Genomic DNA, 17275 nt, shown 5'->3' with positions numbered 1-17275 from the left:
TAATGCACATGGCTTTGCCTACATGGGAAAGTTGCTCTGGGTTAAATTGTTTTTTAAACCATTTGAGTTCACTAGGTGCAAAGTCCTGTGTTCATGTTCTTAGTTGGGATTAAGGCCAGTTGATTTGAAACCTCTTCCTAACTAGTTTACTAACCCCCTAAAAGCAACTCCCAAAGCCCCAGCATTTGGATTTTTCACACACCCCATCTCAGTTAAACCACAGAGCAGGTACCTGGGGTTCTAGTCTGCTCATGTATGGGGGAGAGCAGATACGCTGGTGGGGAAGGGCACTGCCCCCCATCTTTGGAGGCAGTTACCCTGGGGTGGGGGTAATTGCTCCTGTTATTTGGGGGGCAGATATCCTGGGGAGAGTGATTGCCTATATATATATAGGACAGGTACACTAGAGTGGGGTAATTACCCCCTTATACCTTGAGAGACAGGTCACGAGGGTGAGGTACGCTGGGGTCGGGGCGGGTTACTATCCTAGGGGGAGGCGGGATAATTTCTCCCAGCTCTTTCCTCTCTCAGACTCAGGTACTAAGGCACAAAATGGCGACTGTATCGGCTGAAGCAGGGTGCGGGGGATTTGAGAGCTCATCGGCCTCCACCCAATCAAAAGCAAGCCTTACAGTTGCTAGGCAGCTTAGAGACCGCGGCCCTTTGGGATTGGAGAGAACCAGCCAAACAAAAAATTCAGCAGCCTCCGGTACGGCTGGGCCGCAGAGGCCTCAAACACCCGCCTAAACCGATCGCCATGTACGTAGGCAGCGCGAGGGCGGCAAGGACTCAGTAGAAGGCTGCGCGTGCGCAGCTAGGTGGTCAAATCGAAGATACTGCATGAGGTTTTTACGGTGGCTGAGGGAAAACAATTGGAGTCTGCGCCCAGCGTCAACGAGTGGGAGGGGGGCGCGTGCGCATATGCAGTTGCGTGGGTTGTGGGGAGAACGCGCGTGCGCTATGTCGGATTTCGGCGGCCGTTGGGGAGCCCCGCCTGCATATTGGTGAGCCAAGGGGCCCGTTGGAATCTGCGCCTGCGCGCTGGCGTGGGCGGCCTCGAGCCCGCGCTTGCGCAGTGAGCAGCCGAAGCGACTCCTGGAGGCTGCGCGTGCGCCTTGATGGGACTGGCCTCCCGCGCTTGCGCGGTGGTCCGTCCGTGCGGTAGGCGCGCTTGCGCTGTAGTGTTGCGAGGCGGCGGTAGGGCTCGGCGCAGGCGCAGTAACGGCGCGGGCGGCCGAGGCGCTGGGTCGGTCGGAGTCTTTCGCTCGCTGCCTTGTCCCCCCCTTGCCATGGACGTGAAGCGTCTGAAGGTGACTGAGCTGCGGGCTGAGCTGGGTCGCCGTGGTCTCGACTCCCGTGGGCTGAAGGTGGAGCTTGCCCAGCGGCTACAGGAGGCCCTGGACGCCGAGATGCTGGCGGCCGGGCCCGACGAGGGCGGCGCTGCTGGGGCCTGCTCTGGGGTGGAGCCGGGGCCTGCGGGGGGCCCCGTCGGAGCCCATCCGCGTGGGGAGGGCGACGACGAGGAGGACGAGGACGAGGAGGAGGAAGAAGAGGAGGAGGAGGAGGACGAGGAGGCGCTGTTGGCTGACGAGGAGCCTACCCCGGCCTTGGGCGGGGAGGCCCAGCCTCAGCACGGGCCGCAGGAAGAAGCGGCCCAGGCCCAGGCGCAGTCCCAGCCCGAGGGGAGCGACGGGGGCGGCATGAATGGAGCTGAGCGGCCGCAGGAGGAGGGGCCCAGCGGGGACGAGGCGGCTGCGGCCGAGGCTGAGACCAAAGAGGGGGGCGAGGAGCCCGGTGAGGCCCCAGGCGGGGTGGGGGGAACATCCACCGTAGGTGACTCCCGCTGATTTCTCCTCCCCACCACGGGGACCCCCTTAGGTCATGCGCACATCCGGTTACTCTCTACAACCCACCCGCGGGGAACCCCAAAGGTCCCTGCATCCCCCTTTCCCGGCACATCCGGGTCCTGTCCTATATCTTTCATGGAATTACCTTATCCCACACATCCGTTCCCTTTATCCTACACATCCAGGCCCCTTTCAACATCTCTCATGCAGATCTCTTACCCCCACCGCTTTCTCTTTATCCTGCGTATCTGGGACCATTCCCTTACCTGACTTATCCAGATACCCTACAGGTTACCCCACACATTCTGGTCCACTTCCCCCCAGCTATTTACTCCTATTTCCCAATTCTTTTCCTCCAGTATCACTGTAGCAGGTATTTGGAGGCGCAGACCAGAGGATTGGGAGCTTCTAGTTTCTGACATGTTAGATAAATGGGTGTCTGTAAACCTGTGACATAATATTTTAAATATCCCAAGTTCGTTTATACAATTCCTGGTATATATGCAGAATCACAGGAAATCCATGGAACTTTACAATTTGGAAGGCACAAATTGCCCTGCCTCCTGAAAGGCAATTTCCAGCCTCAGTGATAACATCCCTGTATATAATTCCCTCTGATCCCTGTATATAATTCACTATTGCACTTGTTCTGAACATCTCTTTACATTGCCTTTTGGTTCAGCAATCCTATGGCTTGTGCATGGGCTATAAAGCCCAGAAGGTGGTTACAGGGTGTAAAGGTAAAGCCCTATCGGCACCAATGTAATGGCTTGACAGTTCTCTTTATTGGTGTCCTTTTGGGATAAAGTCTAAATCTGTTCTAATTTGAAAGTAGTTCCAGGTACCAGCACTTGTCACTGACTGTTGCCAATTTTAGTGACGAGTGTTGGTACCTAAACACATTGTACCGTTTTTTTCTATCTCCCCATGACATCTAAAGAAAAAAGTAGAGAAAGAGGGAGGGAAACTGACTATAAACAAACCATTGTCAAAGGTCTATAGCAAACCACAATTTTGCTAAACCTTCCATTGTTGTTTGCAGGATAGTTGTAGGGGTGTTGGTCCCAGGATATTAGAGACACAAGGTGCAAGGTAATATCTTATATTAGAGAGTTCTTCAGGTCTGTATAATCTCGAAAGCTTGTCTCACCAACAGAAGTCGATCTAATAAAAGATACGATCTTGCCCACCTTGTCTCGCTAATTTGTCTAAACTTAAGATATAGTCATCTTTATTATTTCCCACAATAAAAGATGGGGGGGTGTAGTTCAGTGCAAACTTTATATTTGAGAGGCTTGCCAGGTTAATTACTAGCAGTTTGTCATTAATTGGTATGAACTTGTAAAATAGCAAATGCAAACAATAAGTGATAGAAAGTATTGATTAACAAAAAGCTCAGCCTCACTTTGGCATCACCACCACTTTACTGTTCCCTTATTTTGGTTTCCAAGTTGTTTGGAGGAGGGGGAAGCCCATCTGACCATGACAACAACAAAAAATGAATTGGATTTTTTTTTCTGTGTTCTGGTTTGCTTAGATTTATATTACTATTAAAAGTACAGTTTCATTTTCTCTATAAAATATATACATGTGGCTACAAACAGAGACATTGATCTTTCAAACACACGTTTAGCTTTACTACCAGACCATCCTGTCCCACCCTGTTTCTTCCCTGTCCCCTCTTGAATTAGGGGGACTCAAAGATAAGCATGTGCATAAATATTTTCAGGATCCAACCCCCGGGCGGGGGGAGGAGGGGGAGGCAGGCAGGCAGGCAGGCAGGCAATCTTAAAGCCCCAAAGTAGGAAAATATAAAAATGCAAAATTAAAAAATTAGAATACAGTTTAAAAACAACTCTTCTCATGGATTCTCCTGGCAAGACCAGACTGAAGAGGGTTGTTTCTCTGGTGGGAGCTTTACCTGCACTCTTTAGGGCATATCCATGTTCTCAGCTATTTGTAGGTGAAATATGGGATATTGATACTGATACTTACTGCTTATATGGCTCTCTTCATCCTCATACAATTACAGATGTTATTAATTAACTAATGAACATTGAACCCAGGTTTTGGCATGTAAGTTAGGGAGAAACTGAATTCAGAATGTTTTGCTTATAAGAACACTAGTTTTTCAATGCACATCTGTGTTACTGATTCAACTTCAAGTCTAGTCAGTTTTAAAACGTTAACAATAGTTTCTGGTACTAATCACACCCCTGAGTACATCTGTCAATTTTTATGTTTTTATAAAATCCTATTTTGTTTCTGAAATGTAGCAGTCTCCCAAGCTGCTGTGTGAAAGATGCACATGAGCAAAATGGGAAATAGCAAAACTGGCTCCAAACAAATTACTGGAAAATGCACAAATTAAACAAACTGAAATGCAGAATCTTCTGATTTTAGTGATATTGGTTATCACTTTACAATAGGTGAAAGTCAGTCAGAAGTGTAATTGTTAAGCTGATGGTGTCCCATTAACAGGTTTTGGGTTTGTTAAGTTAAATTAAATGACCAGATTTTTTTAATAGAATGGTCCATGAGACAGAAGCACTTTATAGGTGTCATCTTATTGCCAGGAGAACATGTCAGGCAGGTAGGACCCACAAGGCTTTGGTGTTGCATTCTTTAGGTTTTGTGTCACTTTCAGTAAGACTTGCTGACTTTTTCTTCTGCCCCTTACAGCGGACGAAGAGGATGAAGATAAATCAAAGCCAACAGGCTCAGATGGAGAGCGGCGAGGGGTTAAGAGACAACGTGAAGAAAAAGAAGAACATGGCCGTGCTTATTATGAATTCCGAGAGGAGGCTTACAATAGCCGGTGAGGAGAAGAGACTCTTTGGTTGTGTTTTTACTGGCAATCCAAGTCACTTCCCAGACAATGAATGAAACTAGATTTGATCAGCTAACTCTGGGGTTAGACAGACATTGCATGTGGATGAGGGGAAAAGGATAGAATTTGGTTTGGGACTGTAAGGCAGAATGTGTGTTCTTGTTTTATATTCTGCTGTTTTCCCTATTCTAAATTGTTCTTATTTCTGGATGTTCTGTGATATCTGATTGCTTGTTTGTTCTCTCACTCCTGCCTAGGTCTAAGTCTCCACCACCACCAGAAGAGGAACCACGAGAGGAAGATGATGAAACTGTTGTGATCCTGGACACATGTATGTATGGGCCATGTGGCAGTTATTTGATGTATGGTAAATTTAAAGTTCAGAGATTTAATTATTGGGTATATAATTTGAGAAACCAAGCATCATAGCTAATGGGCTGTGTGTCAGTATAACAGAGGCCACTCTACTCCTTCAGCCACCATAGGGTTTACAGGAGATTCTGTAAGTGGAACTCTGAGCAGCTGGAACACTTCTAATTCTTTTTGATCTTTTGGGCAATATATGGGGGTACTTGGGTAAGAGCAGCATTAATGCAGTAGCACACTAGGGCAGTGGTTTTCCACCTGTGGTCTGCAGACTCTTTGGGGGTCTAAAGCCTACGTCTAAGATTTCCAAAGGTTTCCGCACCACCATTCAGCATTTTTTAGGAGTCCGCAAATGAAAAAAGGTTGAAAACCACTACACTAGAGCAACCTTTGGGCCTGCCAGTAACGTTGGAACAGTGGAAAGGTAGAAAACTGCCTTCTAGCATGTCGGTTTCTCTCTGGATATGAGCCACGCTATTACTGATGCTTGTGGGGTCTAATGCTTTTTGAGTAAATCTGAAAAAGGAACTTAGAGTAAATTAATTTCTTCTTTCTGACAGATACATCTGATCTCCACTTCAAAGCAAGCAAGGACCGCTATGGAGGACAACCTCTTTTCTCAGAGAAGTTCCCCTCCCTTTGGTCTGGGGCAAGGAGCACCCATGGAGTGACAAAGGGGAAAGTCTGTTTTGAGGCAAAGGTAGGGCACTTGCTAGATGGATGTGCTGAGTCTGTATGTTGGGAAGTGGCGTGTGTGTTCTGTTGGGTAACTGGCACTTTCAGCACTGAATGAGATGTTGGGTCTGAGCTAGTCTAATTTAATCAGGAATGTAGTGTATTTAATTTAATGGATTGAAATTTAGAGCAGTGCATGAAAGACTCACTCCTGGCTTATTTTGTGTGTGTGTGAAAGAGAGAGAAAGAAAGAAACAAGGGGTGGATAAGGAGCTGTGGTGATGAGAAGATCTTGCAGAGAGTGTTGAGAGACGCAATCTGTCGGAATTCACTCTTTGGCCTCTGTGCAAACATAGACCTACTTTTTGTGGCAGTTAGAGCCAAATTTCTGATTAAAATTATGTTATTGTACCCTTTTGCTGCTTTGAATATAGAGAAGGCATGCAAATTCTTAGGGGTTTTTTCCTGCTTGTGTTTTACCTTTGAAATATCAGGATTATCAAGTCTGGGCTCCCCTAGTTTGCTGGAGGGCATCCAGAGGGGAGAGGGTAGTGGGACGGGGAGGGGTTTGGTTGTTTCTGTGAACCTTCTGTCCTTAATTGAAGGTTTATGGAGGGTTTAATCTTTAGCAAAGATTTCCTTTCTTCCAAGTGTTAATTATACATCCCAATCATACAGGTGTTCTCAAAGCAGAATTGTAATCCGTCTAGCTAAAACTCCCTTTACCTCTTTATTGCTCAGCTGTCAGTCTTTTATGATACTAACTCCACTATCTCTTCATTCACAGCACCCTTTGTCTAACCTTGTCTTAGATATCTAATGTATAAAAGCTTTTCTTAAACACCTTTCAGGCTGCTTTCATCCTGCCTGGGGAAAATGAAAAAAGCACAAAGCTGTTCTTATTTCTGTGCAAGTTATATTAAATGCTGAGTTTTTGTGGGTGTATGTCACAACATACCTCTTTTTGTGATGGAATTTCCCATATAAAGTAGCTGTATTTTATTTTGGGGAAAAAAATTCCCCACTGTTTCACCAATAGCTACTCTGTCCTGGGTATTGGTGTGCCCATACACTGACAGGAATCCGTTTTGCATAGAATAGATTCTTCCTTACTCCTGTTCTTTTTGCGGATACAGACTAACACGGCTGCTACTCTGAAACCTGTCATTCTTCCTTAGGTTTACCCTTATCACTTCAGTCTCCCATTTGAGAGAATTTCTAGTTGGTGGATCTCCTCTCTGATGGGAGTAATCATGAGGATGCTGGCTGAGGCTCAGAATTTGGCAGTCTTGTTAAATGGATTTCAGAACAGAAATCTATCCATCCCAATTCTGAGACAGGCTGGCAAAATCTCTCACTCAAAATTGCAACACAAGTTTCTATGTGGCGCAGGTTCCCAGTGCTGTCTTCCACTCCTGCTACTGTCTCTGATCTTGTGAGATAATGGGTGGATGGAGACTGTAGAGCCTTGTAAAGGGAAGCAAGTGAGTATAGTCCTACCAGTGCAGTCTCTCGTCCAAGCAATAGCCAAGGATTGGCTGGGGGAGCATACCTTGGTCAGGTCTCTCACTAGGCTCTGCACCAAAGGAATAGACTGTAGAAATATTGTCTGTTCTAAGCCTTGGGGGATCAACTTCTAAATGGCTGAGATGGTTTGGTGCTGCTGCTGTGTTGTGCCTGTTAGGGTATCTGACAAGAGTGGCTGTCTGCTGGAAGCAGATGAGATCTGTATTTGAATAGGCTACAGGGGAAGTTGGGGAAATACCCCATTAAACTGTGGCTTTGGTACAGAGACCTGTGACCTGCGCATGCCTCCAGCTTGTGTAACTCCAGGTGTGACTACCACCTGGAGGAGGATTATAGTCTCACAGAGGCCTGACTCTAGCTTTGCACACAATATGCTAAATGACTCCTTCTCTTTTAATTTCTCCAGGTGACACAGAATCTCCCAGTGAAGGAAGGCAGTACTGAGGTCCCGCTTCTTCGGGTTGGCTGGTCTGTGGATTTCTCTCGTTCCCAGCTAGGTAACTGAGCTCATTTTTCTGTTAGCTATGAGCTGGGGCAGGCTACAGAGCTGTTGAGCTGCTGCTGCAGCCCAGGCTGGGATTTTCTAAGAGCTGCAGTGGGCAGTTTGGCTCAATAGTGACACAGTTTGGGAAAACACATGTGTAATAGCTGCTGCTCTTTTCCAGGTGAGGATGAGTTTTCTTATGGCTATGATGGACGAGGGTTGAAGGCTGAAAATGGGCAGTTTGAAGAGTTTGGTCAGCCCTTTGGGGAGAATGATGTGATTAGTTGCTTTGCGGTAAGTGCTGTTGATAAGTGGTTCTCAACCAGGGGTCTGGGACCCACTGGGGCGGGCCCTGAGCAGGTTTCGGTGTGGGGGCGGCACCAAGCAAGGCCAGTATTAGACTTGCTGGGACCCACGGCAGAAAGCTGACATCCCAGCACATGGGGCTGAAGTCCAAGCCCTGAGCCCTGCCACCCAGGGCTGAATCCAAAGCCTAAGCAATATAGCTTTGTGGGGGCCCCTGTGGCATGGGGCCTCAAGCAGTGGCCCTGCTTGTTACTCTCTAACACCAGCCCTGGCTTTTATATGCAGAAAACCAGTTGTTTTGGCACAGGTGGGCCGTGGAGATTTTATAGCATGTTTGGGGTGGGGTGGAGGGCTCCAAAAGAAAATGGTTGAGAATCCCTGCTGTAGATAAGGCCTGTGGTTGCCATCTCAGAGGGGCAGGAAGGGGGGAAGACTTCTATCCTTGCATCCAAAATATGTGTGAAGTGGCTTTCCTCCTGTTCGTGCAGGAGCCTGCTAGGAGATGGATTTGGAGGAAAGACAATGGAGGGAGAAATAGTGGCCATCCCTGAAAACTTGCTGGTCACAGGATTCTTGTGTTCTTTGTTGTCACAGAACTTTGAGAGTGAAGAAGTGGAGTTGTCCTTCTCGAAGAATGGGGAGGATCTGGGAGTGGCCTTCCGGATCAGTAAAGAATCTCTCACTGACAGAGCCCTCCTGCCACATGTGCTATGCAAAAACTGTGTGGTTGAATTGAACTTCGGTCAGAAGGAGGAGCCTTTCTTCCCAATTCCTGAGGAATACATGTTCATCCACGCCATCCCGGTTGAGGACCGAGTGCGCACACCGCTTCCACCCAAAACCACAGAGGAGTGTGAGGTAATGGGGTTTGTTCCAGACAGTCCTAGTTATTGCTTGTAAGGAGTCGGCATGGCTGTGAGTTAGTGGCTGTGTTGCATGGCATATTGGCCTGGTTTTAGAAAGGAAAACTTGATGTACCTATGGAAAGAGCCATTCCCTGCAAGGCATGGTGTTGATTGTTACTTTTTCTCCTCAGCTATTTAATCACTTCAGCTCTTCCTCCTATAACCTCTTTGTGGTGCTTCCTGCAGGTACTGCTGATGGTTGGACTGCCAGGGTCTGGGAAGACCCAGTGGGCACAGAAGTACACCCAGGAAAATCAAGAGAAACGATACATCATCTTGGGAACTGAGACTGTTCTCTACCAAATGAGGGTAAGCCCTTCCCTTGGGTAGAATGGTGTCGCTTAGAGCCTTCGTTGGGCTGGCTGGACAATCCTAGAAAGTATAGTGGCTTTATATCCTATTGCCAATGTTCTGCTGTAGCATTGCAGAAAATTGCTTAGTGGAGTAGTAAGGGGAGGGGACTCCTCTGATAACAAAAAGGGGTGGGTTTTCCCCTCTTTTAAGGTCAATCTGAACATGACTCCAGGCTAAAGAAGGCTACAGCTCCAGAGGGCAGAACTAGTGACCGAGCTGTGGGAATTGTTTTCTGGGTTATCTCTGCATCAAGAGCATGTGTCTGACACGTTTATACTGGCACCTGTGCTAGAGATGGGTGACCACAGGGCTGGTAGAACACTGTGTGTATCTGAAGAATCTTTTATTGATATCCCTTTTTCTCTTGCCAGACAAAAGGCCTTGAGGATGAAGAGATGGATCCCAAGAGCCGAGACCTGTTAATCCAGCAAGCTGCCCAGTGCCTTAGCAAACTGGTCCAGATTGCTCCCAGGGCAAAGAGAAACTACATTCTTGATCAGGTATTGTTACTAAACCCCAGTGACTTCCTGACCTGAGCAACTTGACTTCGGGGCACACTGAGCGTACTCCTCAGCTCATGTCCCATTCTGATTTGAGGGGATTCAGACTGGGCTGAGTTAGTGGCAGATGAATTTCTGAAACCTGTTTCTTTTCCCCCCTCAGTGTAATGTGTATAACTCCGGCCAGCGACGGAAGCTGCTTGCCTTCAAGGGTTTCTCTCGCAAGGTGGTTGTGATTGTCCCCAATGAAGAAGACTGGAAGAAGAGGCTGGAGCTGAGGAAGGAGGTTGAGGGGGAGGATGTGCCTGAATCGGTGATGCTGGAAATGAAAGGTAGACAGGCTCAACCAAGCCTGTTGCATTGTGCTGCAGCATCTCTAACAATCTTTAAATAATTCAGAGAAACTAGCTAGTTCCAGACAGTCCTGGGCAGTGGCAAGAGCCGAGGTGCCCCTTTGGGGTGATGGGGTAGGAAGTCTATTAACCTCCTGAATCTCTTCTCTGCTGGGAAGTAGGGTCTTGAGCCACTGAAAGCTGCCTTGATCTTGTGAACTCTCTTGCTGTTTCCATTTTAACGCAGCTAACTTCTCACTTCCGGAAAAGAGTGATTACTTAGATGAGGTGATGTATGAAGAGCTGGTGAAGGAGGAGGCCCAGCCACTGGTCACCAAATACAAGGAGGAGGCCAGAAAACTGCTCCCTCCATCTGAGAAACGGGCAAACCGTCGCAATAATCGCAACAAGCGCAACCGTCAGAACCGCAACCGTGGCCAGGGATATGGTGAGGCTCTGTAGGGGCTGGGCAGCACTGCCTCTCTGGTCTCTTTTGTGTCTAAAGGCTCCTTTTGCCATATTCTCTTGATGTCAAGGCAAACTGTAAGGATTCTACTCCCTAGGTTTTGAAGAAGGGACTTGGGTCACTCAGTGCAGGCCTCAGCAAGAGAACGGAACTTTCTCTCCACTCCAGCTTCTAGTTCTTTTCTCAAGCACCTCCCTTGCCCATTGCTCTCATGGTTTAACTTCCACTTCCTTATTCAGAGCCTAAATTATTCTTGTGTTTTGTGCTAACTGATGACTATGAGGGCTGAGATTTTCAAAAGCATTTGCCTTTCAGTGAAACTTGGGCTCCCTCCATGTCCTTAATTCTTACCGTCATGGCAGAAGTAACCATCTTAAATCTGTATTATAGAGTGCTCTGTTCCCATAAGCTTTTGTTACCTTTACTGGTGACAAAAAAATTTCCTTAATTTGCATGTGTCCTTTCTACCCCAAGACTTTGTTTCGAGTCTTAAATGTGCATTATTCTGCTGCAGCATCACAATGATGTAAGCCCTTGCTTATCTCAACTCCTCAGTCTCCTGCTTGGAGACAGCTTCTCCCTGCTGCCTTATTTATCTGAATTGAGTTTCTTCCCATTGCCCCATCTCTCTCACCTTACCAGAACATCCAGCAGTTTCTCTCTCCCTCTGCCGACAATTCTAACTTGTTCAGTATCTCTGACAAACAACACTCAGTGTATGTTTTACTTCCTGTAGATTGTCAATACCTGTATGAATTAGTCCTAGTCATACTATAGACTGCAGCAGAGCATTACTGGACATCTCTCCCTAGTGGGATGTTGTTCCATTAATGTTTGTCCTCTGCTTATGGTGTGTTGACTGTCTCATGCTATGCTCTTCCTATCCAAACGCCATTCTTTCACTTGCTTGGGAGCTACTGAGATTGGGATAAGTGGGGCTGCTGATGGATTTTTTTCTGTCCGGTAACTTTACTGGAGGGTGTAAAATCTGGTATGGTCAGTTACACAGGAATCTCTGCTAGTTTCTCCTGACAGAATTTTCGTTTCTTCTTAATCTGTGGTTTCATTTCTTTCCTTCTGGCTCTAGCTGTTTTAACAGAAAAGTTAAACCTAGTCTAGCCTTCTCTCTATAGAGTCCTGGTTTCTTCTGTACTGAATGTTTTTGCTGCTCTCACTCCCCAAATGGGAAACATGCAACCTGTAGGAAGTTACTGTGCTGACCTGTGATTAGAAAGTCTCTGATACCTTGTTTGTTGGCTTCTGCCATCGGGGATTGCAAGTCATGGGGCAACTCAGGAACAGCTTGACTCTTGCTGATGTTTACGAGGTACTGCACCTGTAGCTTTGTCTGAGACCTTGCTTGTTTTCTTTCTAGTTGGTGGACAGCGCCGAGGTTATGACAATCGATCTTATGGACAGCAGCAGTACTGGGGGCAGCCTGGAAACAGAGGAGTGAGTGCAATAGTTCTGACTACTTCATACCAAATACAGGCAGGGGGTATGGCGGCTGTTGTTGATTTTTCTCTACAGGAAAAGGAGGAGTTTTGGGGGTGATTCTTGCTCCATTTTCTTCTTCTGAGGAGGAGGAGATGATAATACCTAGTTCTAGTGTGGTGATTCTTATCCATAGACCTCAGAGTACTTTACAAAGGAGGCCAGAAACACAGAGGGGAAAGTGACTTGCCCAAGGACTCCCAGCAGGCCAGTTGTAGAGCCAGGAGTGGAACCCAGATGTCCTGAGTCTCAGTCCAGTGTTTTAACCTCTAGCCCACACTTTCTCCCATGAGAAGGAGACTTGATCAGTACAGAAGTTACATTTTTTAAAGAGTCCTTCCTGGTAGCCTTTGGGATCCTTTGCATCATGCCTTACCCTGTGTATAAGATGTGGCTTAAAGGTATTGGCAGCCGTCATGTGCTGCATCATGGTGGCTGCCTGAACCTAGGTGTTCTAGTCCTGGCTGCTACTGATTTGCTGTTTCCCCATCTCGGTAATGGGGATATGCACCTACCTCTGTATAAAATGCTTTGAGAGGTTTGGATAGAAGAGACAATAGAACTCAAAGAATTACTGGAGGCTATGCGGTGCTGCCATGAGATGGGGTTCTGCTTCCCAGAGGGACATATCTTCCTACAGGGCACATTGTTTGGTGTACTTAGGTAACCACGTCTGTTTTCATAGGGTTACCGTAACTTCTATGACCGGTACAGAGGGGACTATGATCGATTCTACGGACGCGAGTATGACTACAACAGATACCGAGATTACTATAGGCAGTACAACCGGGAGGTGAGTGGCCACACACCACGAGGCAGTAATAACTATAGGAGGGGCTTCTCAACCTTTAGAGTAGATGTCTTGTGGACACTTCACTCCCACTTGCTGCTGCCATGGTCCACCTGTGGAAGTAGCATCCCTGTAGCAACTATAGCAACTTTCCATGTGGAAGAGTGGTATAAAGAAAGTGTTTGGTTGTTTTTACCTGTTCTATTGAACACAGTTCCTGTTATTGCTTCTCTTATGTATTGGCAACAAGGACAGCTCCTTCTTGTTCCAATCACTTTCAGAAGTCTCTGAGTTCTTGTTGCAATGAAGAGCCTGGTCACCTGTAGGAGCAGTGTGGAAGCAAGCAGGTTAAATCAGAGTAGCATGCTCACAGTTGAGAGCTGCTGTCTTAGGACATTTATGGAGGAGGACAGGGGGCTGGGTAGAAGCTATAGATGTATGGTTATAGGGGGAACATGGCCTTTCCAGCACAGTGCCCCTGGATACAAACTGCTTCTGTTTTCCTTCCAGTGGCAGAACTACTACCAAGACAGAGACCGATACTACAGGAACTACTACGGATACCAAGGATATCGGTGAAATCCTAGCCGTCTTCACCCTTCAGCCAAGAAGCTGAATCTGCGGAGGTGTCTGCCACTTCCCAAAACACAACCAATGGAAACAGGGCTGTTGGGGGGAGAGCAGCGGCGGGGGGAGGGGTGGGAAGAGGAAAAAAACTGTAAATTTTTTTTTTAAAAAGTTTGTTGAAAAGAATATTGTCTTATTCTATAAAACATTTCAAACCTAGTTAGATATTTGTAATCAAAATGTTTGCGCAGAGAGTGCAGCACTTAGCGCTGCCTGGCCTGTACCCTGTGATTGGGCAGGAAAACCACGTACCCTTTAACAACTTTCTAGAGCAGCTGGACTGGCAGCCGGGCAGGGAGGTGCAGGGGTTTGCAAGATGCGCTCAGTGATGGGAACTGAACATGTAAGAACCTGGAGGTACAGATGAGTGAGAATAGAGGGGCCAGCATCCCCTGGGGGGAGAGGGAGGGTTGGGAGTGCAGGCAATATTAATTGACTGATCATTCACTTGCAAAACTAATTTCCTTCCAGATTATCATTTGCTGATCTAGCTTTGGGGTGATATGTGGGGCTCTGCCCACAGTGATTCTGGAGTCTAGTGCTCTTCAGTGACTGGTGGAGAAGGGACCGTTTCCACCTTGGAAAATCTGGCAGATTTCCACGTTCCTGCTGTTGTCTCGTCTGGCAGTGCTGTGCTGGCTGGATGTAACGTATCCCTGGCCAAAGGCTGTGCTTTTTAGCCAAGCAGTTTGCTTTACCTCCCTGGCTATTAAATTTCCCTGAAAGCTTGTAAATGGAATCATGAGCTGTTTTTTGGCAGAAGGAAGCACAGGAATTTGGTATGCCAGTCCCTAAATTCTCGTTCTTCCCTGGCCAAAGCAGACAGTCTCGGTGAGACTCTGTTCTCTTCCCCTCTTCCTCCTGCCCTCCCCTCCCCCCCAGGCTAGCAGGCTTGGCCAGGTGCTGAATCATCATCTCTGTATAGTGTCTGTCCTCTTTAGTGGAAGAGAAGGAACATTTCTCAGGGTTTCTGCTGGATCTTTTCTTCATTAGAGCGTAACGTGTGTGTGTATATAGGCAACCCATGCAGTGTGTAACCTTCACCTGTGAGGAGATAGTGCTGAGAATAGCAACAATTTTATACCGTAAGAAGAGGGCACAGTTGGTAAAGTGCTCCTGTGGTTTTGATAAACTGGTAGAGCGTGTATATAGGAAACTAGGGAAGGCGATTGAGTGCAGTAGTGAACCAGCCTGAAGTGGGTAAGTGGGGGTGTGTGTGTGTGTGTGTGTGTGTGTCCTGCCCTCCCCATGGCTTGAAAACAAAAGGGTTTTGACTTTGACACACTCTTTAGCTGTGAAGTCTAGTCCCACAAGAGGGGAGGTGGGTTCCTGAGGACACTGTGTGAAGGAGGATCCCTTCAGTGCTAACGGCGTGCTCCAGTATAAAATTTGGGTTGTCCTCAGTCTTCAGAATTTCTGTAAGATTGGGTGGGAGGAGGGGGCATAATTTCAGAAATTACTCCTTTCCCAGGCAAATAGTTATGTGTTGGGGGGAGGAAGAGGGGCAGCTACTTCTGTGGGGTGTAGGGAGTGCACTCATGGCAGAAGTGGATGTGGTTGGCTTGTATCTTTTGTAAGGGGGTGGGGGGGAAGCTGATTTATTTTCCCATTATGAAACTTAGCATTGATCTTTAATTTTGTTTCATTCTCATCAGTTTGTCTCCTGCCCTGCAATTCTTCCCCCATCCTCCTTTCCCAGTGAGGACAGGATACCCTCTTAGGAAGTGAATTGTAAATATTCTTGGTTCTGGTCCTATAGCCTTGGATTTGGCTAGGGAGCTAATTATGTTCCTTTCCCTTCCCCAGCTTGAAGATTACCTTCTGCTCCCTGTGATTTGCTGTTTGAAATACAAACATTTTAGTTTGTTTTAAAAATTGAATTTTTTTATTCTCTGCCTACCATTGCAAGCTGCCCTGTCTCCAATGCCCATTGTCACATCCCAGCCCAGACTAACCCCTCCATCCAGACCAGGACATGGTGAGATATGGCTCTGCCAGCACCAGAGAGCACAGGTAACAGGTCGCTGGGATCTCCCAGCCCTGTGCCACTTCCCAATGCAAGAACTAGTGAGAAGCAGAGTTCTACTGTCTCCAACTGCGGTGCCGCATGTGTGTATCTGAATGTGTGATTGTGTGACGACCGTTTTTATAACAAAGCAACTGGTATTTTAAATGATGCTTCGGGCCACTAGAAAATACTCTTGGGACAGGGGTAAAGGGGAGAAAGCAGGAGCCTGCAGTATCTGTGTGCTGGCAAGGGTGTTTGATGCTTTGGTATTTTTAAAAAGTTCCTTCTTGGGGTGTGCTTTCCAATTGGTGGGGCACAGGCAGCCTCCAGTGTGCAGATCCTCCACAGCTTCATTGAGTTTGGGGGACATGGAGTAACTGGCACTGGAGCCAGGAAAGCTTAAATCACTTCAGGAGGCGCTGTCATCGTTAACAGAATAACTTTTGAAGCTATAGTCCTTTTTAAATAAAACCTGTTTTTCTGGGGATGACTAGAACTGCCACATCCTTGTCTGTAAGACCAAGAGATCTTAGCAACTTCAGTAGATGTCTTTTTCTGCACATTTTTGTTAAAAAAAAAAGAGAAAAAAAAAAGAAAAATTAAATGGTAAACAAGGAAATGCAGCCTGTTTTAGATCTGTTAGTGTTTCATGATTGTACGTCTTAGTTGCTGTAGATGGAAAGCTTGAGAGAACATGAAGGCTGTAAATGTTTTTACAAACTGTAAAACGTTTAGAAGTGGCCAGTAAAAGGGTTTTACCATTGAACATGTAACTGTGTGGTTGTTTACATCTGTAACTTTCCTTCAGATTCTGGCAAATGTAGGCAATAGCTTCCATTTTTAGAATAAATAACCATTGGCTTGACTTAACATCCTTATGTTGCTGCACTGACTTCGTAGGTGTCTCTATACTTTGGCTCTTCTTCCCCTCTCCAATAAAAAGAAAACTCAAAAGACCAGACTAATTTTGCTCTTTTCATAAGGCTCCTTTATTTGGATCCCCTGCACTCACCCTGCCTGCTCCATGCTGTACAAGGGAAGTCTTAGTGCCCACGCTGCACGCTGTGGGCCCTAGCATGGAGCAGCCTAGCACTTGGTGGTGAAGCCCAGTATCAGCCACGCTGTTAATATGGACTCCAGTGCTTTCCCTCCATCTGTGCAAGGGAAATACCCCTTCTCCCCAAGGGCAGGCCCCATGAGAGCGGCTGCTGCGGTTTGGTCGCTTACTTTCAGGGAATAGCCCTGGGGGCCCTGTGCTGGGGAGGGGGTAATCTGAGCCTAACAGGGCGGGGGGCTTGTGCTTCAGGTGGGGAAGGGTCTCCTGGAACCTAAAAGCCCCTTTGCTCTTGTCTGATCAGCCCTATTTGGCGCCGTGCCTCCCTGCTTTGCTTCACTTTCCTCTACACCTGTCACCATTGCTACGTGTGCTCTGGGGGGGTCGGAATAGTGGCCCAGGCGGAGGCTGGGCCGGGGAATGGAGGCTCGGCACGTCCAAACCCGTCCCCCACCCCCAGCAGTTCTGGGAGCTGGCCTGGCCCTAGAGCCAGAGTGACTCTGGGCTGCTCCCTGAAAGCCCACGTGGGCGTTTCCAGACACGTGAGGCGACGCTGCCCGCGCTCCCTGTCTGGATATGGAGGCAGCGGCTCCGCTCCCGGGTGGCGCTCGGCGCAGTAGGAGCTCTGGACTGCTGCTTCCCGGGCCGGGCCGGAAGCGGAGTGATGCCCAGCTGCTAGAGGACGCGCTCGGCCGGCTGAGCGGGACCAC

General features: G+C 47.5%; 1 protein-coding gene across 1 annotated transcript; it reads left to right on the top strand.

The window, feature by feature from the left end:
* The first annotated feature begins 1200 nt into the window (after positions 1 to 1200).
* HNRNPUL2 (heterogeneous nuclear ribonucleoprotein U like 2) lies at positions 1201 to 16465 on the top strand. The gene is made up of 14 exons (XM_075130518.1): positions 1201 to 1794; positions 4530 to 4665; positions 4935 to 5008; positions 5604 to 5743; positions 7652 to 7742; positions 7911 to 8023; positions 8630 to 8893; positions 9127 to 9249; positions 9666 to 9794; positions 9958 to 10126; positions 10374 to 10574; positions 11968 to 12044; positions 12772 to 12879; positions 13387 to 16465. The coding sequence occupies exons 1-14, from the start codon at positions 1290 to 1292 to the stop codon at positions 13453 to 13455; spliced, it is 2199 nt and encodes a 732-aa protein (XP_074986619.1). The 5' UTR covers positions 1201 to 1289; the 3' UTR covers positions 13456 to 16465.
* Positions 16466 to 17275: the final 810 nt, after the last annotated feature.

The sequence above is a fragment of the Caretta caretta genome, chromosome 7, assembly GCF_965140235.1.
Source record: "Caretta caretta isolate rCarCar2 chromosome 7, rCarCar1.hap1, whole genome shotgun sequence".
In the NCBI taxonomy this organism is placed as follows: Eukaryota; Metazoa; Chordata; order Testudines; family Cheloniidae; genus Caretta; species Caretta caretta.
The sequence above is the reverse complement of the archived record's forward strand: the minus strand, read 5'-3'. Positions and strand labels throughout refer to the sequence as shown.